General features: G+C 50.6%; 1 protein-coding gene across 2 annotated transcripts; it reads right to left on the reverse strand.

Moving 5' to 3' along the window:
* Positions 1-421: 421 nt before the first annotated feature.
* ptpn23a (protein tyrosine phosphatase, non-receptor type 23, a) lies at positions 422-18265 on the reverse strand. Of its 2 annotated transcripts, XM_076029313.1 has the most exons (25): positions 17894-18265; positions 16340-16414; positions 15767-15894; positions 15563-15639; positions 15369-15418; positions 14591-14722; positions 14431-14511; positions 14216-14347; positions 11082-11129; positions 10945-11001; positions 10783-10841; positions 10623-10702; positions 10242-10356; positions 10093-10158; positions 8769-8914; positions 7021-7344; positions 6778-6932; positions 6352-6683; positions 3849-6273; positions 2887-3071; positions 2711-2815; positions 2494-2632; positions 2289-2402; positions 1631-1657; positions 422-1515 (listed from the first exon to the last, which is right to left on the reverse strand). In XM_076029313.1, exons 1-25 carry the CDS (start codon positions 17975-17977, stop codon positions 961-963), a joined length of 5691 nt encoding a protein of 1896 aa, XP_075885428.1. In that variant the 5' UTR covers positions 17978-18265; the 3' UTR covers positions 422-960. The 2 variants fall into 2 exon arrangements, with proteins under 2 accessions (XP_075885428.1, XP_075885437.1); XM_076029322.1 differs by lacking the exon at positions 1631-1657 and having other exon boundaries at positions 17894-18262.
* Positions 18266-23690: the final 5425 nt, after the last annotated feature.

Consider the following 23690-nt stretch of genomic DNA (forward strand, 5'->3'; position numbering starts at 1 on the left):
CTTTATTTGTACAGCGCTAAATCACAACCAAAGGCGTCTCAAAGCGCTGCATGACAAAGATATTTTTTTTTCAGGGGTCATACGGCTTAAATGAGGCCGAAAATCCCAAGAATAACCGCTTTATGATAGTTAAGCACAAAACAGGGTGAAAGAGAAGAAAATCTCAACGTGTCTGAAAATCAGGGTGGGGCCGCTAACTCCAAACCCAACTCTGACCTAAGCTTAACCCTAACTCTAACCTCAACTTCAACTCTAACCCCAGCCCCAACACTAACTCACAACCGTAACCCTGACTCCACCCCTAACCCCGACTCCACCCCTAACCCCATTACCAACCCTAACATTACCCCAACCCCATCTGACAGCAGGACAGTGTTGTCAAACATGTTGTAAAGTTTGTTTGTGACAAACAGTTTCTCGAGTTTCAGTTCTCCTGTCTTTTATTGTGACATCACTATTTACACATTCGAGGGACACTCATGCATTCATACACATTCTGAAAGCTTGTACAGGAAAAAAAAGATCTATTACATAATTTTGCATTACAGGTTTTACAGACATTTTTTTACACATGAAACCCAGGCGCTCCTAAAGCAGGGAAAAAAACAGCCTTGATTTCCGGGGGTGAAGATTCCATTTACAATGAATTGAAGGATCTAAGGCAACGGCGAGGCTGCCAATGCTGTGATGATCTCCTGTGAGCGAGGGTGAAGTGCCGGTCAGGGACATTTTGTTTTGCAGCACAGAGCGATGAAAAAAAAACCCAAAACAAGACGTGAAGTGCATAGGAGAAGAGAAATCTGGTCCCAGAAGCCAATGATGCTAACAGACCCACACAACCCAACACAAGAGTGTCACATGATCCGGCCCACTGCCTAAAACAAAAGAAGCAGGATTGGAGTGGACCACAAGGCCTCGGCCACCCCTGGTGGTCAGAATGGGAGGAAAGGCACGATGTCTTTAGTGCTTGTTGAGGGTCCACAGGGGGTCCAGGCTGCAGAGCGGGTCGTCGCCCTCCTCGGCCCGGCTGCCCTGGAGACCCTGGCCCTCGCCCGCCTGCAGGAAGCTCTGCTTGGTCACGCGCTGTTTCCCCTTGCCGCCGCCGCCCCCCTCCATGGAGAAGGCCTCAGGCGTCAGGGAGGCCAGCAGCTCCAGCGACGAGAGCGCGGGCGGCGGGCTGGCGCCGGGAGTGGCCGAGGGGGACGCGTTGCCGGGGGAGGCGGCGTCCAGGCCGTTGGGTGGCGGTGGCGGCGGCGCGCAGTCAGTCGGCGAGGCGAGAGGCGGGCTGAGGGAAAGAGGGGGTGGCGCCTCTGGAGGCTGCTGCGCCGACTGGACCTCCCCCAGCGGGGCGGGGTCGGTGAAGGCCGGCTCCTCGCCGCCGAAGGCCGGCTCCGCGCCGGGGTCGGTGGCGCTGGGGGGCCGGATGCTGAGCTTGGCGATGGTGGCCTGGATGGAGCTGATGGGCATGTCGCCGCCCAGGACGATGTCCTGCTGGGACTCCTGGCGAGAGTAAGGCTGAGGAGCGGAGAGAGGGGGGGGAGGGAAACGATCAGGGGAGCTAAAAAAAAAAAAAAAAAAAAAAAAAATGCCAGAAGACAGCGCCCTCTAGCTACTGAAATGAAAAAGATACCTCATCTGACCAGGACTCGTAGAATTCCTTCACAAAAAACAGGCATGCAAAACATAAAGAACTCTGAGTTAAACATCCAAATGGTGGCAGTGAATCTCTCATCAGAACATCAACAGCCTGAGGAGAAACATTCCTCTGGCCCTCCTGTGAGTCCCCAGCTGGATTTATACCACACGCTTCAAATGGGCAGTTTTTGGGGGGCCCAAATGTATTTGTAAGGCTTCCTGTTGTTGTTTATTTTTTTCCGACGGTTTGAAAACACACAAAATTTGACCAGCAGGTCAGGACGGGCGATAAAATGCAAAACGGAAAAAGTTAACGACTCCACAGTGACACCTATAGGCAAAAACATACCAAAAAACTTCCATCAACGATAATTCAGCGCGATCCCCCCATGAGCCAATAGGAAGCCTCGTCATACACGAGCCAATAGGAAGCCTCGTTTTACACGAGCCAATAGGAAGCCTCATTTTACACGAGCCAATAGGAAGCCTCGTTTTACACAAGCCAATAGGAAGCCTTGTTTTACACGCGCCGAGTCACGGAGGTCTTGGAAACAACCAATCTGAATGAGGCTTCCGGACCTGTGGTGTGAATCCACCTTGAACACAAACCCAGAAACCCGCCGCAGCCCGAGGAGATTTGGAGCGGGTCAAACCTTTGCGGCTGCAGAGTTGGTGTTCTTGCTGCAGGTGGCAGTCGTGATGCCGTGTCGCTGGAGGACCTGCTCGGCGTGCTTCAAAACGGCCTCATAGCAAAACTTCAGGTGGAGCTGGAGAGGCGGAGCAGGAAATTCATTTCAAATCAACACGGTGTTCGGTCAGGTTTGAAATACATGTGCCATCCCGACTCAGGCGTCTCACCTTCTCCTGCAGCATATTCTTCCTCTGCTGCCTCATCTTCTTCACCAGCAGGGGGAGGTCCGGGATCCCGTTTCCAGCCTCCAGCTCCTGCAGTGCAGCGTACAACAGACAGAAGGCGCCAGTCCGTCCCACGCCAGAGCTGAGAGGCACAGGAAGATTAGGGATCGTTTTCTACGCTCATCACACACCAAGCCCGACTCCTGCAGCTGTGACTCACCTGCAGTGCACCACGACGGGCGTGTGCAGAGGCCTCTGGTGGAGGTAGTGTCCGTGGACGTCCTGGATGAAGCGCAGCAGGTTGCTCTTGCTGTCAGGAAGCCCACTGAGGCGAGACACAAGACAGCAGGTGAGAAGGACGTCAGCGCAGGAGAAGCGCGGACGGAGGAGACTCACAGCTCCGGCCAGGAGGTGAACTGCAGATGGACCACGGTGCGCTTCAGGCTCTGGTCGCGGTACTGCAGGCTGATCATGCGCTCCACGTGCGTGGGCGTGGCTTTCTGCGTGGTCAGGCCGATGGTGATTGGTCCCTGAGAGAGCTGCTGGCCGCGCTCGGTTGGGAAGTAGCGCACGACTTTTCCCTGAGGTCAAATCAGAAGACGCCAATATTATTATTATTATTATTATTATTATTATTATTATTATTATTATTATTATCATCATTATTATTATTATTACTATTAACGTTATTATTATCATCGCTATTATTATTATCATTGTATGTACTCGCATGTATGTTTATATGGGTATATATGCATCTATGTGCATATGAACATGGGTAAATGTGCAGGTATGTGTGTGTGTATATATATACATATACATATATTTATTTTTTATTTTTTTTCTCTTTCTTTCTCTCCTTAGATTAATCAGGTTATCATTTGAATAAGCCCACTATCTGACAATTAGCTATGCAAATTTACGATCTGTTTTGTTCTCTTTTAACACAATAATTGTACATTGTTGCCAGTTGCCTCCTCTACTCCTCTCTCTCTATCCCTCTCATCACCTCTCCCCCCACCCCACACTCATTTCCCCTCTCTACTTTCTTCTCACCCCCCCAACTATCCCTCCCTCAGTCCGGTCATGGCCAGAATGTCACCAATGATATTATAATAAAACCACTCAAGAGGTAGCTCCTGAAACCACCCATGTGGCTCACACTCTCAAGATCTACCTCTGAGAATAAAATCTGTCAGGCATCATAGACATTCAGAGACACTTCTGCTTGTCATTATGGCCAGACCGGACAAAGGGGGGGAAAGAAAACCAAAAAAAAAAACAAAGAAGACGCCATGGGGACAAAATGGCAAAATTGAACCGGTTCTGTTAAAAGGCGGCGACGCCGAGCACCGTACCTTCTCCACCTCCTGCTCCGAGACCAGCATGACGACGAGCGACACCTTCTGCTCGTACACCATGAGCCAGAAGTCCGCCGCCGTGCCGGTCAGCGGCGCCTGGGTGGCGATGAGACGGGGGCAGTAGGGCGACAGCTCCTCCACGAAGCTGGCGTTGATGTAGTCGTCCTTGCCCGACTGCAGCACCACGCGGTTCACGTCGTACGGCATGACGTCCTGGTGCCGGTTCTTCATGGTGTAGCAGCGGGCGATGGCGATGGAGAGCTGCCGGGCGTCCTTCTCCTGCTGCTCCTGCAGCTCCTTCCAGCGGGCGTCCAGCACCGACAGGCCGCCCTCGCTGTCCACCGGCCGCTCCAGGGCGTCCACCCGGCCTCGGTAGCGCTCCAGGTCGCCGTGAAGACGGGCCACGAGCTCCGGAGCTCGGTACGGGTCGCCCTGGATCAGGAGAACTCCCTGGCTGTTCTTCCTTCGTCGCTCCCCGTCCTGGGGGTCGGCTTTGGTGGGCTGCAGGACGTTGGTGGGCGCCTTGGTGCTTCCCGGTTGGCTCTCGGGGCTGGAGGAGAGCAAGTCGTCCGTGCTCGAGTTCTGCCGCTGGAACGGCGACGCGGAGGCGGAGGAGGCGGCGGTCGGAGACTGAAGAGTGGGCGGCGCCGGGCTCCCGGGGGTAGGGACCTGCGGGGGTCTCTGCTGGGGGTGCACGCTCAGAGAGCTGGGACCCGGGGAGGGTGCGGGGGAGGGGGAAGGCGAAGGAGGGACGCTGCTGGGCGGCGGACCCCCGGGTGAAGGCTGCATCATGTGCTGGGTCGGGGGACAGTGCGGGCCCATGGCGGCGGGCTGCTGGGGGGCGCTGGCCGGTGCCACGGCGCCTTGGGCCAGAGGGTACATGGTGGGAGGCTTTGCGTGCGGAACAGCAGCCCGAGGCGCTTGGCTCGGTGCGGGCTGCGGTGCCAGAGGCTGTTGGGGCATCGCTGGAGCCCCCCCGGGGTAGCACATCCCACTGGGCAGAGCGGGCGCCGGCCCCTGGGGCTGGCCGGGCATCCGTAAGGGCTGCTGGGGAATGGCGGGCAGAGGGTGCTGTCCTGGATGTGCTTGATGCTGCGGGGGGACTGCGCCTGGGGGCAGCTGAGGCAAAGTGTTCCTCTGCAGGTGGACCTGAGGACCGGGGGCCATTGGTGGTTGCGAGGGGGGGGGCCTCGACGGGTGCATGGCTGGATGAACGGGCTGGCCGGGAGCAGGAATGTAGTTCTGTGACGCCGGGGGCATTTGGACCCTGGGGCCACCGGGCATCTGCATGTTTGGGAGGGGCGGAATCTGCTGGGCGCCCGGGGGCATCGGGAGGGGGTGCTGGGGCAAAGGATGCAGATGGTGAGGCATGCCGGGCGGCATCATCTGGCTGGGGTGGGGCAGGAAGGGCTGAGGGGCGGCCTGGGAAGCCGGGGGCATCTGCGGGTGGCCCTGAGGCCTCGGCATGGAGCCCTGCACCATCTGAGGGTGCTGCTGGCCCGCGTAGCCCTGCGGACTCTGGTAGCCTTGCGGCATTTGGGGTTGGGGCTGATGCTGATGGGCGACGTGAGCCGGATACACCTGCTGGTACTGGGGGGGCAGGTAGCCGTGCGGGAAGCCTTGCTGGGCCAGCGCAGGGGGCTGAGGGCTGGGAACGGCCCTCGGACCAGGCGGGTACCCCTGAGGCAGAGGGAACTGCTGCTGCGGCTGCTTCTGCTGCTGCGGTTGGGGTACGGGGGTTTGGGCCGGGACGTGAACGGGGACTCTGGGCTGAGGCATGTAGTGGGGATAGGCCCCCATCTGAGGAGGCACCACGTAGCCAGACGGGGCTGCGGGTGGAGCGGGATGCTGCGGAGTGGGAGCGTAGCTGGGTATGGGAGCCTGGACGGTGTCGACGGTGGTGGTCGAGGGCCGGACCGGACCGGGGGCCGCGGGTCCCGGCTGGGAGGCGGGGGGAGGAGGGTGAGGGTGAGGCTGGAAACTGGACACGGGTGCCTGGGTTGGCATCTGGGGCAGGGGACCTCTGGGTAGCTGCAGAGGTGCGCCTACAGCCCCGGGTGTAGGGAACTGAGCGATGCGTGCCAGAACCTCTGGGGGAGGCAGGTTGGCGGGGAAGCGAGGAAGGCCGGCGCCGGGAGCACCGGGCCAGGGCAGGGAACTGCTGGCGGCGAGGTGAGCGGCGGGGGGGATGAAGGTCTCGGGAGCCGGCAGGCGGAGCGCGGACGAAGGGAAGGAGGTCAGGTCGGGCGGGAGGCTGCGCAGCTCCTCGGGCAGGTCGCCGCCCAGGGCCAGGATGGCGGCGCTGAGTTGGGCCAACTCTGGGTCCTCCAGACTGGAGCAAGCAGAGTCCACATCAGCAGCTCTGTTCTTCAGGGTGGGCTTAGCGGCGGTGGGCCGCGCTGGGGGCTTCATCTGGGTCTCTCTAAGGAGGGAACACACAAGGAAACAACGGATTTGAATAAGGGATAGGGGGTGGGGGGGTTAGGACTTCAAAACCTACTTTTCCAAGACGGACCTCCTCTCCTCCGCCCTGGCCTGACACAGACTCTTGGCTCTTTCCAGGAGGCGCGACGCCTTGGCCTCAAGGTCGTCGTAGAAGTCCTTGCCCTCCTGCGACTTCTTGATCAGGTCCTCGTAGGCCTCGTACGAGCCCACCAGGCCCTGGACGGTGCTGCTCCACTGCTGCTCCGTCTGGCTCAAGCTCTTGCGCACGAGGGCGTACTGGACGTTGGCCTCCGTCAGCGCCTTCAGGATGTTCTCCTGAGCTGCCAGGTTCTGCTCCAGGTACACCTTCAACTGCTCGTACTTCTTCAGCTGCTCCTCGAACACTTGCTGGATGAGAGAGGGGAGGGGGGGGGGGTTGGTCGGCCGGGTTAGGAGGACGGCGCTGATGGGGAGTTTGGAGAAGGTCTTTGGACGCACTCACCTTCATGTCTGCCCTCTCGGTGGTGACCAGGGTGGAGGTGATGTCGTCCTGCTGGATGAGATCACGCAGCTGCTTCTCCAGAGAGCCTCTCTGGTCCCTCATCTCCTGCACCTTTCCCAGGATTCGCTTGACACACTGCAGCCCGGCCACTTCCTCTGCGCACGAGCACGCACCACAGACACATGGCATGAAAGAGGCGGCGACCCTGCGGAGCGCAGGTTATTTCACCGCTCAGCGACTCACCTTCACTGAGCTGGGGCCGCGGCAGCGCCTCCTTCAGGCTTTCCAGGGGGCCCCCCAGCAGCCGCAGGTTGCTGATGTGCAGGTTCATGGCCCGGTGGAGCTCCGTGTTGGTGAAGCTGGCCTTCTCGTGGACTTCCACGTACTTCTCTAGGTCTCTGCGGATCTCCGCCAGGGCCTGGGCCTGGGCCTGGGCGGCCTGGTGCACGGCGCGCGCAGCTGGGCCGCCGGCCTCCTGCAGGGCCTGCTCACCGCCTTCGTCAGCCTCCAGCATGTCTTTAATCTCCTTCAGGGACGACTCTACGTCGGTGAAGACCCCGGACAGCCCTGCAGAGCAGCAAGCAGCCATTTAATATTCTGGGGAGAAAAAGTTCTTGTAAAAAGCAACTGTGTCAATAACAGAGTCGAGGACACAGGTGAGACTCAGCTACCTGGAAGTGGCTGGAGAAAAACTCAACTCCTTACACACCGGGAGTGAATTGGCAAGGCGAATGATTCACGCTATTTTTTAAAGCCTATTGAAGTCAATGGCAGCGTACACACCGGCAGCGAATGTTCGCGGAGCGAAGACGCAATGGATATTTTTTCGCTGCTGTGTGGAATTATTCGCAGGCGAGAAGGCGAATACTGGACTTCTGACCAATCAGAAATGATGTTGGACGGTCGATGACGTCGCGCCAACACGTCGACAACGCTCTCTCCCTCTGCAAACGCGCAGCCAGTTGACGGAGCGCTCCTCCAAATGCCCGACGGACATTCTGAAGTACTGGCCGAATTTCACTGGGTCAAATTTAAGCTCCTGGATGGTCGTGTTGAACTTTTTTGTAAGCCGTGTCGCCAAACAAAATTCCTATCTTTTATTCTTTGGTTTAAATCTGTTGGGAAAAGCTTTCTGAACGATAAAAACATCCAAAGGAAAACTAAAAACATCTTTCATGGCAACAGGAACTTCAACAACGTGGTCAAAAGACGCTTTATTACCGCCGCTTCTTCTTCATCTTCCACCTGCGCCGCCGCGTATTCACCTGACCTATAGATCCACCTGACGCACACAACACGCCCTCTCAAGACACAAAAAACTAACAATAATAATAATAATAATAATATAGTATAATAATTTTAGCAATACAATAAGCAGAAAGCACATGTCCACTATAAACTAAGGTAGTCGGCGTACGAAAGTCATTAATTTAACGGCTGCAACACCTCTCTCAAGAACAATATTAGGTGAACCCAAATACTTCTGTTCTGTTTCTTTTTTGATTCAACCATCACCAGGACATCATCACTTGAGGATGGAGTCCACTCCATTTGTTTCTTCTTCGGTGGGACAGAAAGAGCCCCGCACTTCAGTTGCTTAGCCAATTTCACAGGCATATTCGCGTCGCGCTCGGTGTGGATAGAAAAAAAATCGCTGGCGAAACATTCGGCTTTTCACGTCGCTTGTTCGCATCGCTTCGCCTTTTGCCCGGTGTGTAAGGACCTTTGGAGTTGGGATTAGGGTGGGGGTTGGGTTTAGAAATGGGACTGAGGTTAGAGTTGGGGTTGAGGTCGGGGTGAGGTGGAGGCGTGAGTAAAGTCCACCCCTGGATGTGTTTTTAGTGCTGGAGCCATGAAACCACAAGCTTTCAAACTGTAGTTCTGTAGTTCTGTAGATACGGCAATGCAGATTGGCTAATCCCAACCCCAATGACTGTAGGCCCGTCCATGAGTCTTGCGCGCGTGTATGTGCAACTGTTGCTGCCACTGACCCTGCATAGACTGGATCAGGTTCTTGACGGTGTCCGGTCGGACGCTGAGCGCTGCACACTTCTCCATCAGCACCGGTGGTATGTGGCTGTACATGTCCAGGTTGTCCACGGACTCTGGCTCCAGGCCCAGTGAGTCCATGAACTGCCTGCAGGGGGAGGCACACAAACAAGCAAACCTTAAGAGATTCTGAAGTAAACCAGTGTTTCCCAACCACTGTGCCGTGGCCCATTAGCGTGCCGTGAGAGAGAGATCATCGGGTGTACTGGGGGAAAAACTCCCAATCCCACCCGATTGGTCTAAATATTATTTATTCAACGCAAATGACGCGTCTTCGTGCATCTGCCTATGTGGGCAGCGTGCAGCGACAGGCAGAACAATTTAATGCTCTTCCACTCGATGGCAACGGGTAGTGAATGGACCTGTGTGTCTACCTGCTGTTGCTTAAGCAGCAGAGTGAGTGAGGCTGCGAGTGAGACAGCAGCAGTGATAAGAGATGGATACATAATTAAAAAGAATGAGCACTCAATCAGGACCCAGAAGAACATTCTGACCCAGACGAAGGCCCAAGTACGAGTTCTGGTTTTATTCTTCACTTTAGATCCTCATTAGTCACCGCCTCAGCAGCAACTATTCTTCCTGGGGTCCAACCACTGATTCACTTTTACTGGGGAACCAAGCCAGCAGATTCCATTATGCCTGGGTGTGCGGGGAAAAGCTGTGCAACAGTGCCGTGGTTCCAAGCAAACTTAAACGCCATCTCCAAACCAAACGGAGGGAGCAGAGCCACTTTAGCTCAGAGTCAAATCTGAATTGAATTCATTTAACAGCTGTGACACCTCTCAGCGTTCTATTGGCTGTGGCCAAAGACTTTTATTCTTTTCCTTTTTCTTTTTTAATGCAACCATCACCGGGACATCATCAGCTGAGGGCGTAGTCGGCTCCAGTGTTTCTCCTTCGGCGGGACAGAAAGAGCCTCAACTTCAGTCGCTGAGCTAATCTTAGGCGCACATTCGCGTGGCGCTTGGTGTGTACAGAAAAGAAATGTCAAGCGAAATGTTCACATTTTCACACCTCTTCAACTATTGCGCGGTGTGTAAAGACCTTGAGTCAGTAAATCGAGACTGCAGTTTCATTCTCTTCCATTAAATGTTTCTTGACATCTATTTGGTGATGTGCCGTGTGATCTTCATAATGTCAAATATGTGGCGTGATTGGAAGAAAAGGCTGGCAAACACTGAACTAAACAATAATAAACACTACAGAACATGAATAATCGCTTTGGGTGAGGAATTACAAGAGGTAGCGACACGCTGCTGTACTCACTCCAGCGTTTCGTTCTTGCTGTCGATCTTGACCATGACGTCTCTGAGCAGCTTGGCTTTCTCCTCGCTGGGAGAGAAGAAGAGAAGTCAGCCACCCCTCGCCAAGCGTTCCCCACTCCTGCACGCAACCGCACTCTCTCACCCACCAACCTGTAGAGCGACGAGGCTTCGTGAGCAGCCATGGGCACCAGCTTGGCAAACAGGTCCGGTCCGGTGACGCTGGGGTCGGTGGGGTTAACTGGGAGAGCCTTCACCAGCGGGGCGCCTGGGAGAGGAAACAGTATTCACTGGAGCTCCTGCCACTGTATTGTGACTGATGAAGCAGCAAGTGGCTGCAGAGAATGGGCAGAGGCTTCCATGCAATCTGCTTGCTTCCTCAACACGCCGCCACCAATTAAACTCAGGCATCACACTCAGCATTTTGTTTCACGCTATCACAGAGTGAAGTGCGTAAACCAGAGTGCACCTTTTCTGTTCTGACGGAGTTCATCCACCAGGTTAGTTTCAACACAATGAACTCCTTCCTGTTACCTTTGACTGAGGCCAGGGACTCCAGAGAGGGAACAGAGTCGTGGTAGATGAAGTCATTGTCCTTTTTGGCTGAATTAAACCTGCAGATAAAAGTTTGACACAAATTAAATTGTTTTGTTAACTGTGAAAGAGTAGAAAACAATGCGAGGGATTGGCTCACTTTCCCCCGATGACATCCATGGTGAATCTCAAGGCCTCCTGCACACTGTCAGGTTGCCCCTGGTGAGCCAAAGTCAAAGGCTTTTCCTCAATACACAACTTTGTTTTCACAACACTGGCATAAAAAACTGTGTCACAAAGGCAGCTGCAACATTCTTCCCACCTTGGCCAGCTTGATGGCTTCATTGAGCTTGTCCAAGGAGCTCTGCAGGTACGCCAGCTGTTGAAAACAACAACATCTGACTGATCAACGGAGGAACAATATGCAGACCAATCAACATCACACTCTGTCGTTCGTACCCGCTCTCCGTACTTCTGCTGCTCCTCAGCCTGTTTCCCCATGTGAAGCTGTCAAACAGAGGGGGAAAAGCTTCAATTGCAGCACCTGCACAAGTGCACACTTCAGAAAATCAAACATTCCAAAAACTTTTCAATTACAAATTAAAAAGAAACCAATCCGAAATGTCGACACCCAGCCAACAGTAAATAACTAAATACTTTCCCAGTCAGATATTTTTCAACAAACGATACCTCCCAAGAAGCCCGGAGGCCGAGGAGAACTTAGAGGACTTTGAAAAATATACAGCCGACATCTTGGAGCGAAGAGTGATGGGGAAGACGAGCTCCAAGCAAAGCCGTCCCGGAGCGATTTCACCGCCCAGTAACTCCTCCATCGGCATCAACAGGAACTCTGCAGTTTCGCTGCAAGATTAAATATTACAGAAGTTCTCCACAAGGAATTCCAGGCGATGCATTGGTCGCTTGCATTCAGCCAGCAACAGGTTGTCCCCTTAGCCGCAGAAAACAAAGAGCTGCGAGAGTGGGTAAAATCTCTCGCTGAGGGGATGAGCCAACTCTCAAAAGACCTCCAGGCACGCAGCATGAGAGACAACCTGGTGTTTCCAGGGATCCCCCAACAGGCGGAGGAAGAGCCGGAGGAGACGGTAACGCACTTCCTCACGAGGAACCTGAAGCTTCCTACGAAGCGTCAAGAACATCACCTCTCTCCGGGTGCATGGTCCGGGAGGGAAGCAGCCGTGGCCGTGGTGAAATCCAAACACTTCCAGCAGAAGGTGCTGGTAAAGAGCCGGGGGGCCGGGAACTCCGAGGAAGTGACTTTGGAGGGAACGACCGATTCCCAAAGGAGATTGTGGATCCATGAAGAGTCCTCATTCCTTGACGAAGACTCCAGAGCCGCAGTGGACAAACTCTGTGTTAATGCTCAGCTGTGCCACCACCGCCAGTCAACCCCGTGGCTGTGCCAACCCCTTCTCTCTGCAGGCTTACGCTACAACAGCTAAACATTGTATTAACACAATTTATGCCTATGCAGCGGCCAATCATAAACAAGTGCCACATGAGTACAGGTGTGTTTTTCCTGCCTAGAACTGATCCCTGATCCTTCCTTCCTTTTTTTCTGCTCCATGTACACCTTCAACTGCTCGTACTTCTTCAGCTGCTCCTCAAACACCTGCTGGATGGGGGGGCAGGGTGGTCGGCAGGGTTAGAAGGAACAGCGCTAATATAATAATATGTGACTCTAATGGAAGATAACGTTGACAATAAAGATCACTGCATTGCCAGTATCTATGGCCCAAACGTTGATGATCCCTCCCCCTATCACGCCGTCTTCTTCTCACTCTCTTCACATGTAAACACAACACTGATAGTAGGAAGAGACTTCACCCTGGTGATCTTGACAGACCCAACACCTCCGCTAGCCAATGCAGACACACTGAAAGGGTTCATCAGACCCCTGGCAGTAAAATCAGCCGGCTCATAGAGAATACACCTTTTTCTCACCTGTCCACCACTCGTACTCACAATCACACTACTTCATCACCAGCAACTCACTATTGACAGACGTCTTTAATGCCCAGATCCACTCCATCACCGGCAGCGACCGTGCACCTGCCTCCATCCACATCTGCACAAAGGTGCCTTTCTCACTGACTATGAACTGGAGGCTTCATGCAGTAATGCGAGGCAAAATTATATCTTATTCATGCCACAAGAAAAAAAAAAAGGAACGAGCTTTGGAGTGTGAGTTAGTCAATAATATTCAAACATTAGAATCTTCATATGCCATCCAACAGGAAGAACATGTGTGGGAAGAGCTATGGAAACTAAAAACTGAATTATCTAAACTCAAATTCCCAATGCAAAGATTATGCCTGGAGAATTTCAATGCAATAATAACTCTCGTAGATTTGTAGCGAACAGACTAAAGTCAAGCAGAGAAAGAGCAACAATCTGCTTCAGGGATTTTTACAAGAACTTCTATTCCTCCAGTATTAACCCCTCACAAGCCTCTGTAGATAGGGCTCTTCATAATACTGTGCAAGCAAAACTAAATCAGGAACAGACAACTACAATAGTGAATAAGGCCCCAGGACCTGATGGCTTCCCAGTACAATTCTATAAGGCACTTTGGCCAACTATCAGTGCGACCTCTTATAGAATGGCCAGAGAGATCCTAAATACTGCACTCCTCTCTTCAGCCTCGTGCTCAAGCCTGATAAAGACCAGTCACTTCCGTCAGTACTGGTCTTAAAATCATCTGTAAAGCCACAGCTGGACGACTGGAAGAAATGACTCGAGATATAATTCATCCTGACCAAACAGGCTCGATTCAAGGCAGAGATTCAACTTCCAATGTACGAAGACTCATCATCAGACTACACTCACGCCAATAATATTAACAACAATTGTCTCGCTCGATGCCCCTGGAAGCCCGGGGCTGCCCTCTGGCCGGCGGGGCCTGCTGCTCCGCCCTCTTCCTGACCAGCTTTGCGGGGGGGCCTGCTGCTCCCACACACACACCTCCACACACACACACGCATTCACACATGCACACGCACACGCACACGCACACGCACACGCACACACACACGCATCTGTACACTCATGCGCACGCACACACACACAGTTTATTGTCTTACTGATTCAAGGTTATCTTTTTGTGTGTCTGTGTGTGTGTATGTGTGTATTTATCTCATCCTTTATCTTGACGAGTTCATATGTTTATTATTGGAATGAGTTCATTATTGGATGATTAACTCTGCAAATGAATATCTGTTTTTCTTTACACACCACTTGTATAATGTTGCCAGTTGCTCTCTCTATCCCTCTCTCTCACTCCTCACTTCCATCCCCTTTCTACTCTCTTTCTCACTCTGTCCAGTCATTGCCAGAATATCGCTCATCCATAAAAATATAATAAAACCACCCAACAGGTTCCTGAACTGACCCGTGTGATTCACACCCTCTTCTCACCTTTGAGAATAAAAGCTGTCGGCCATCATAAAGACATTCAGACACACATCTGTTTGTCATTGCGGCCAGATGGGACACGAAAAAACAGAAAGAAAGAAAGAAAGGCAGAAAATGAAAAAGCCAACACTTCCAAATGAAGTCCCGCTCCCCACACTCACATGCGCAACGGCTGCAAAGTAGTAGATCTTCATCTGGACCAGCTTCTTCCAGTCCTTCTGAATCTTTCCCAGCATGGAGGCCGTCTCCGAGTTCTCCAGAGCTCTGCAGGCCTCTTTGTAGTAATCCACCACCTGCAGCGTCGCGCACACACACTCATTAACGACCCGCTACACACAGTAGAAACACTCGTGACATGTACGAGCCGGAAGCCAACCTGGGCGCTGATGCGAGCAACCAAGAAACTCTTCCTGTTGTCCAACATGGACTTCTCCAGGAGACACTCCTGAGCCTGGCCCTGCAGGGAGCAGCAGGTGTCCTTCACATGCCTAGCATTCTGTATGTACTGTGTGTGTGTGTGTGTGTGTCTAACTTACCAGCATAAGGTTGATATTGAGGCTGAGAATCTGATGGCTCATGTCCACACTAAAGTTGTGGCTGAAGTGGTCTCTCAGGTAGGAGAAGGCTCCGGCTGAGCACTGGAAGTGCGTGCACGACACCTTCATGCCCTGCAGAGAGAAGGCAGAGTGTGAGTGTGCGTGCGTGTGTGTGGATACGCCGTGTCAGTGCAGCACCCACGTGACCCAAACGCACAACAGTTTTCAAGCTGTGTGTGTGCGAGGCTTCCAAACATCAATTCATCTCACACCTCTGCAGTCGGCTCAGCAGGAAACAAAACCTTGACTGCCCAACGGGAGTGACTACACATCCGGGTTGGTGGCATTCCAGTTACTTCAAGTCAGAAAAGTTAAGTACACTCTATTTTTAGCCAGCAAACTATGATAGTTTGCCCTTTAAACAAATGTTTTTAGAAAGAAGCGTCTGGGCAGTCGCAGTTCTTCCTCATTTCTCCGCACAGGCAGCGTCTCCGAGGCTGTGGCTGGCTGGGAGCTCGGAAACTCTTGACGTCCTGGGATTGCACGACACTATCTGCTGAAAACATCAACTTCAGATGCCTCCTCGTGCTGAGCTGCACTTTCTTTGTAAAGGTTTTTTGGGGAAAATTCTTGGACACAAATTATTAGTACTTTTTTCTCCCTTGCGACCGAGGTCTTGCAAGGCAAAAAAAAGGGCAGTTTTTCCATATTGGATAGCTGTGTGTGTGTGTGTGTGTGTGTGTGTGTGTGTGTGTGTGTGTGTGTGTGTGTGTGTTACCTCTTCAGACACCCTGTTATCCATGGCTCCCAGCATCGAGTGCAGAGCGCCTACAAACAGGAAAAACACAGAAATGTCTGAACTTCAGCTTGAAACCCTGAATTATGACACACAACTATATTACAGTTAAGACAATATAATAATCATTGTTATGCCACAATTACATTACAACATCAAAAGGTGGCCAAACTCACCCAGGTTGTAGAGGATGCAGGCCTGCTCGTAGCTGATGTCATCGTGGGAGACCGTCTTGCCGGAGAAAATCTCTGTCCTGCGCGCGCGCACACGCACACGCGCACACACACACACACACACACACACACACACACACATTACAAAGTAATGAGCAGGTTGACACAATTTTGTCAACAGCTTAGAACTGAAGTGTGTGTGTTTACCAGGAGATGGGTACTGCAGCCTCCTGGCCAGTTCCCATGGGAACCCGGCTCTGGAGGTAGTGCAGCTGGCCAAAGTACTTCCTCAGTGTGCTGCAGCCCTCAAAGTCCCGTGTCACATTAACCGCACTCTGACACGCACACACGCACACACACACACACACACACACACACACACACACACACACACACACACACACACACAGAGCAAGTATTAATGCAGACAATATCCACCGGCTGGGTTGAAACATTTGTTAGCCTGCTAGTAGCTGGCAGCAGCAGCAGCAGCAGCAGCAGCAGCAGACAAAGCGCTCATCTCACACCAATCATTGACAAAAAACCTGAACACAGGCCCTCAAAACCACTCTCACTGCCGACATGATTTTCCTCAGATGGGGAAAATGAATGATTCTGTCATTTCATTTTCATCAATCTTTCCCCCAAATGTTCCTATTTTATATTCTTTGATAATATAAACTCTTCACAAAATCCAAACACAGAGACAGAATGTTCGCCAGTCAACCCACAGGTAGGTTGCAGCGGCAGATATGTGGGGGTGTTGCGTGCACCGCTCACCTGCCGCAGAGTCTCCAGTTTCTTCAGCTGCTCGTTGTAATTGTCTGGATTCTCCCCATAATTCCTCAGAATAAACTAGAGGAGGGTTCAACAGGAAGTGGGTTAATACAGCACATGAAGAAAAAAAAAAAAAAAAAGGTTGAAAATCCCCATAGTGTTTTGCCAAGAATGCGTCAGTCCGCATGATTCCATCCAATCAGCAGCAGGATTTGTCATTTCAGGTCAGGAGGAGGCGACCACAACTACTGACTTTTGTTTCTGCTGATAATGAAATAATGGATGCAAGAAGGTCAAAGAGTCAAGCGAGACCAACGACAGCCGGCCGCTATTCTGACTTGTTCCAGCCACAAGTTCACAACATTGGATATTTAATAACGCAGACTGGTTGACAGATTATCCTTGGAATTGAATTTGTGTTAATGAGATATGAAAAAAAAACCCAACTCATTTTAAATTGTTTCTGACCAAAGTGAATAGAACTCGATCATTATGGATCAACGCTGCTGTGCATATGTGAAAGTGAGACAGTTTGGAACTGTGACTGAAATGACAGCTCTGATAATCTCGACCAGATCACTGAAGACGGAGCCACGATACCACACAACGGGCAAAGGTGTGCAATTCACCCAAGACGGTGTTGTAAAGTGTGTCACCGAGGAAAATATGAGGCCACGCAGCCCGGATTACGCACACGCCTCCACGCGTTAATCAATTGTCAACCATGTACAATGTAACTTAAATCAGTGCGTTGTTGCAGTGACAGTGAGCTTGAAGGAAATAAATCAACCAATTCTGACGCGGGTGTATGACAACAAGACACTTTTTGTAATGACACGATTAGCAAAACGCAAAAGTGACAAAGTACGCACTTCACGTTGACAGTAACACAAACAACAGTCACCTCCACCCTTCACGTGCAAGGGGGGTGTTCTTATGAGGACAGTTGGGGAGAGCCAGGAATTATTTTCTAAACACGTCGGTATTTTCCACTTTTTCTGTTGAATGTGCGTCACCTTAAAAACAAAAACAAATATATCAGTAAATAAGCTTGTTAGCGATCTTGTCCCTGTGCTGTGCTGCGACGTGTCTGTAAACCTGCTGAAGTCTGGCTGGTTGTGACAGTGAGCTCATTGTTGTTGTTGTTGTTGTTGTTGTTTTTTTAATTTCTCTCCAGTCACACCAGGCCGTGACGAGCCTGCCTTGTCACTGCGAGCACTAAGTAACGGGACTTGTCCTAATGTTTACACCCCATGAACAAGTTAGCCCGTAACTTCAAAGCTGCTAGCTTGTTATGAGCTAGCTTAGCGGCTAACGTTAGCAAACAATTGACGGTGGTCCAAAGAGGGAGGGGGGATTTGCCGGGACTCAGAGACTCCAAGCTAGCTTCCAAGCGACGTCTTCGAGAATTTTCCTTGACGAGAGCGGAGACGAACCGCACGGTGTGAGGCTCGCTAACACCGGCGTCACAACGGGGTCATGTCGCCGCCGCTAATCCTTGTTTAGTTGATTTTGAGCCTCAGCCTAGTTGCTCAATTCCCCCCACGCCCAGCTCACCTGTCTGACGGATGTGCTGAACGGGAACTCCCCAGCCTCCTTCAGATCCAGCCAGATCATCGGCATGCGTGGGACGGCCTCCATGGCGGCCGGTTCTGCGGAAGACTATCAACCGCGGTGGTAGTGGGAAACGGGAAACCGCGTCGCGGAGCTTCTGGCTGGACGTGACAGTACTCCTGAAGAAGACGGCTTTCATCCGAATAAACTGTGTCATGGGTCCATTACAGTTTAACCGGAAGCTGGAGCCGCGCGTGACGTCCACGTCAATATGCAGCGCTTGGCCTTGTGGGAAATGTAGTTGGAAGCGTAAATCGAGTTTTTTTTTCCCCTTACGTCTATTGTTTTTACTTTGAGAAACAAATTTGTCAGTAAGGAGCGTCACACTGTTGTAGATCTCATATAGATTTATTTATTTCGTTTATTTTTATGTTTCACTTCATTTTATTAAGTTAGTGACCGCTTCGTGTGCTGGTGGGCGTGTCCTCGAACCACGATCGACTGAGAAGTCGAGAAGGTAGCGAGCAGCGCGAGTGCCTCACTCTCACTGTCTGTTGTTCATATGGTTTTCCTAAATTCAATCAAGAAGTATATTTGCTATTTATCTCATAATAAATAGCACATATCTACTCGGGTCCCAATGACTGCTGTGTGCATAGAGTTGTCCATGACCAGCACACACAAGGCAAAAAACAGCAACCACAAAAAAATACATGAAGCTAAAACAGCATCAGAAACCACACAGAACAAAACAAAACAGCATTGCATCCTCATTCTGGCATCACTTAAACACAACTCTGTTTAGGGTGATCACAGGCAGAAGGCACACATTAATTTTATTTTATGTTGTTTATGTTGTTGTTTTATTATTCGGGACTGAGCCTCAGCGAAGGCCTGCTCTGATTATTATTATTATTATTATTATTATTATTATTATTATTATTATTATTATTATTACCTGTTTCTGTGGGAGTGTCTGCAGGTGGCGCTCCTTCCTTTTCCTCCGCTCATGGTGATCTCTGTTCAGCTGATGTGTGTCTCCATGGAAACGTCTCTGTTTGTGAGCGTCGGCTTGGTTTGTGACGTTGTTTTTTTTCCTCTCTCTCTCTTCCTCTGCAGGCAATTCTACAATTGTTCCCACAGATTAATAATCCTTCAATTAGTCCAGATTATATCTGTATTGTTGTGGAAATCACTTCTACCTTGGCCCAGGCTCTGATTTGTTTTGTTTCATTGCATCGTCAGGTGGATCCCCGCGCCCCCGCCCCCTCCAAAGTGTTATAACATTGTCCTCCCAGTAGATGTCACTATTGAAATAAAAAGGTTGGGAGAGTGAAGCGAAGACGGGGGATGACGTCAATATTTTTGGGCGCTCGTCTTGAGGGATTTCCTAGCATTCATTCCTGAGAAAGGCCACTGAGGCAAAAGTGAAAATGTTCTTGTCGGTTCATTCCATTATTGATCAGAGGAGGGAAATCACCTGAAACTCCTCAGATTATTTTACTGTTAAATGACAATCTCAAATGATTGCAGCATTGTGCTATCCATCCATCCATCCATCCATCCATTTGCAATACCCACTTCTTCCTGAACTCAGGGTTGCGGGGTCTGCCAGAGCCTATCCCAGCTGTCATAGGGTGAAAGGAGGGTGACACCCTGGACAAGTCACCAATCATCGCAGGGCTGTGCTATACATTCCTTTAAAAAAAAAAAAAAAAGTTACCTTGTCACTGAGGGGCGCTGTGTGTTAGTGCAGGCTGGGCCTGACTGGCATCGTATACCAAAAGACCATTTGTGTGAGATTTGCGTGGAGGAGTGAGGAAGAGGAGGAAGAGGAGAAGAAGGAGAAGGAGGGGAAGGCTGCTACAGGTGCATGGACAGAGGGGTTGTGGTGGTGGGGAGGAGGAGGGGGGGGGGGGTTAACAGACAGAGAGGAGGGACAAAAACAAGAAAGAGGCTGCGCAGACACTGAACGCCAAAATGGGGGGAGGAAAAGAGACGACCATAGACGTGGAAAGTCACAGGGAGAAGAAAGAAAAAAGGGGCGGGGCATCGAGGGAAGTTGAGGTCATGTCTGTTTCGAGTCTCAGGCGGCAGCAAGATGGCAGAGCAGGAGACACGCAGCAGCAGTGACGGAGCAATTCAGAGCAGAGGGGAGGTGGAGTCCTGGCGAGAGACGAGCAGCAGACGGACAGACATGGACGCAGGGTCGGATGAATGGATGACAGACAGGCGGTTAGGAAGCGAGAAAGTTGGATGGAGAGGAAGATGGGAAAGAGAGCAACAGTAGGGGAAAGGGAGGGTAGAAAAACAAGGCGGAGCAGCCAGAGAAGAAGAGCAGAGGAAGAGAAGAGAGGAGACGGGAAGAGGGGGAAAGCATGTGGAGGAGGATGAGAAAAGAGGAGGAGGAGAGGAGAAAAGTGTGATGAGAGGATGGGAAAAGAGCAGAGAAGAGGAGGAAGAAAGAGGAGGAGAAAACACGAGGAGGAGGAGAAAGGATGGGGAGGAGAAAAGTGTGAGGGGAGGAGAAAAAAGGAGAGCAGAGGAGGAGAAACGTATGAGGAGGAGGAGATGAGAAAAGTCTGAGGAGAGGAGGATAACAGAGGAGGGAAGAGGAGGAGAAAAGCAGAAAACAGGAGGCTGCAGACGTGACTGCACGTGACTTCCACAAAAGAGCACCCGCCCCTCTCGGCAGGCTGAGCAGACGGAGAGAGATCCAGGTTCATTTGCAAAATGACGGTGGAAAAAGATCAAGCTGAAATAAGTCGAATGAGCACCTGTAAAAAAAATGAAAAAATGAAAAAGAAGAAAGGAAGATAACAGAACTGGGCAACATGAGAGAAGAAGGTCTTATGCAAGAAGAGAGTGTGGGCCTCCGGGTGGGAGGGACTGTGTGGTGTCAGATCAGTCCTCGCCGTGGCCGTGACTCGTCGAGCTCATGCTCCCATCCTGAGGATGCCTCGGGCCAAAACACAAGGTTGACCTCAGCAGTGCACCGACACCTACAAGCGTGGCCGTCTCACGGGCGAGAAAATGGGAGAAAGCAGCTGATTCATCCAGGCTGTGTATTTCACAAATGTCACGACTAAACCACACAGCAGATTTTAAAAAGTTTTGTTTCCAGGGCTACTGTTTCCCTCTATTCGACATCCGTCAGATAAAGAACACAGATGGCTCAACTTCAGGTAAATTGGACAGAATGTTTCACACCAACTTGTTGCATTTGTTTCCTGACATCCACACTGACGTAGATGTTGTATACCAGGGCTTCCCAAACTTTTCTACACCATGGCCATAATTATTTATCCTATTATTTGTATTTCTTTTTCTTCTCTCCAATTTTATGCTGCCCTCCTTCGGCGGCCCTCTTTTTGAGAGCCACTGCAAACTAGCAAGAGTTTCCTGTTGCCAACATAGCTAAATCATGTGGCTTTATCTCTGCCTTCTTCTCCTCAAAGTATGTTGATTGGCCCACGGAAAACCATATTTTGAGGATCTAGAGTCAAAGTCTTAGGCCCTGTTTGCACTTGGCCACTTGCAACTGTTTTGGGGGATCGTATCACAAGTACGCATCTTGAAGCATCTGTTGGCACATGGCATTAACATGCGTCTCGAGCGTGCCACTTGTGATCGCATTTGTGCATTTTTAACCACTAGGGGCAGTAAAGCGCAAAACTACGGCTAGTTTCACCTGAAAACCAATAAGAATGAACTTCCTGTTTGCGGACTATATCAAGTCACTGGTTTTAATTCTACTGCAGCTCGTATGGATCCGAACGAGGAGTAACGACTGGTGGGACAGAGTGGTGACGACTTTATTTTCGGATCAACAGTGGCTGGCAAATTTTCGGATGCAACGTCGCACATTTAATCTCATATGTGGGAAACTGCGACCGCTGCTCCACTGACAAAATACGCTAATGCAGAATGAAATTTATTAGCATCCTAATAAAAGAGTCCAACAAAAATGATTTGTTTTCCCTTCTTGTTTGTAACTTTATAACGACGACGCCGGGAGGTGGGGTGCCGACCAAATACGTACACGGGAGAGGTGAGTGGAGTAGCCGGTCCTTAATGTGGACTGAGCTCGCATTCTGTTCACACGTCCGTGAGGAATGATATGCTATGCTATGCGAAGTGTCGAAACCACCTCGGGGAGGTGGTTTGAGTAATCGGATGACAATACGGATTTGGACTGTTTGCACTTGGTTATTTCGTGTGATCTTTGCTGATCGGAATACGAAAAACGCTTGAAATGACCAAGTGCAAACAGGGCCATAGTCACTCAACTATGCTACACCCCCAGAGTGATGCGTCCACACAGTAATAGTGAATAAAAACGCACAATTGTGGCGGTTACAGTTGCCCCGGAGGGTTACATCGCAGCTGACGACATTTTTGTTAAGTATGTGCTTGTGTCGAAATTGGGCGCTCAATAACTACAAACACCGAATCGCTTCCCTTCATCTGTTTAGACAGCTCTGGGGCTGAACATCTTAAAACCATCAACAGCCAAATGACAATGGCGCTCATTTTCAGCCACAGCATTTCCGCGCCGTCCCCACCTGAGGGCATTGAGCTGTTTAGCCGTTACATTTATTTTTTGTTCTTTGGAAGTAAGGGAGGTAAATTAGACTCAATTACGGGAAAGCGGCGCTCTCTGTCAGGCACAGACGCTAAACGACATTTAGAGGCTGTTTCAGACGAAACAGTGGAGCTTGGTTTCTACCCCTGGAGCTGTCCTGGTTCCATTAGGTGAGTCTGATATCGCAGCAGCACACTGAGGGAAAAAATTCTTCAGATTTGTGCGAAGCATTCACTTGGATTAAACATCACGCTAAACACATTTTCTTTCCAGCAAATGACCTCAACCCAAAGCAGTAGAGGCTGGATAAGAAGTGTGAACACCAGGATGGCCAGAACAATCATCGAACTTATAAAGTTCCATGTGATCGGTTCTCATCATTGTCACTGGAACCGCTGTGCTTGAGGTCGACTTCCCGCAGAAGGCTGGTGGTGGTGGAGGAAGCAGAACTGATGACATGCAGCAACCATGAGCAAGCCAAAGCAGGTTGTAGTGTCGAGTAAAATAAATAAATAAAATTAAATTAAAATCTGTCAAGCGGAAAGAAGAAACCTGGGCATCTTGCTATCTAGAGACTTCTCAAATTTGTATGACATTAATTACGACCCGTTGCATGCAATGTTATAGAGTCAATCAGGATGAATATTCTTTCTCGGATGCTGTACCTTTTCCAGTGTCTGCCAGTCAAAATATCATCTAAACTGTTACAGAGGCTCACTAAGTGCTATTTGCTGGTTGCTCAATCATGTCAATTGCAGAGTGGCACCGTTCAGAATGCATTTAGAAGTCCCCCAAGAATGGCTCAAAGGTTAAATGAAATTGTTTACTTTAAATTTTGATTTAAAGTTGATGAAACATGCATATACGTGTGTGTGTGTGTGTGTTTTCCCTCTGGACGCACACCGTGACGCACGCATTCACCAGCAACCCCCTAGGAGTGTAGTCGAGCACTAGCACTCCTGGGGCCTCATGTACAAAAACGAACATGGCGTTCATCCTAAAACCTGACGTGTGTTCAAATCCAGAAAAATACGTCACCAAACAACGCACATCTTTAATTGACGTACTTAGGGCTACTATTATATCACTTCATTTATATAAAAATGACGAGCATTATCTGGAGATAAATGAGCTTTAATAATAGAAGCTCTGATAACATTTCAACAACAACTCAAGCACTAAATCCAGTAGTTCACACACTGAATCCTATGCATA

The sequence above is a fragment of the Nelusetta ayraudi genome, unplaced genomic scaffold (genome assembly GCF_046127955.1).
Source record: "Nelusetta ayraudi isolate G7.1 ecotype Tasmania unplaced genomic scaffold, CSIRO-AGI_Nayr_v1 ptg000003l, whole genome shotgun sequence".
NCBI classification, from domain to species: domain Eukaryota; kingdom Metazoa; phylum Chordata; class Actinopteri; order Tetraodontiformes; family Monacanthidae; genus Nelusetta; species Nelusetta ayraudi.

Bases quoted from the DNA above. Each gene is read 5' to 3' on its own strand.
- ptpn23a (XM_076029313.1), bottom strand. From the start codon at position 17,977: ATGGAGGCCGTCCCACGCATGCCGATGATCTGGCTGGATCTGAAGGAG. The intron at 11,002-11,081 runs GTACGAACGACA...TGTTTTCAACAG, and splicing joins AGCAGAAGTACGGAGAGCGG to CTGGCGTACCTGCAGAGCTC. The intron at 8,915-10,092 runs GTGAGTACAGCA...CTCCCCCTGCAG, and splicing joins AGCAAGAACGAAACGCTGGA to GCAGTTCATGGACTCACTGG.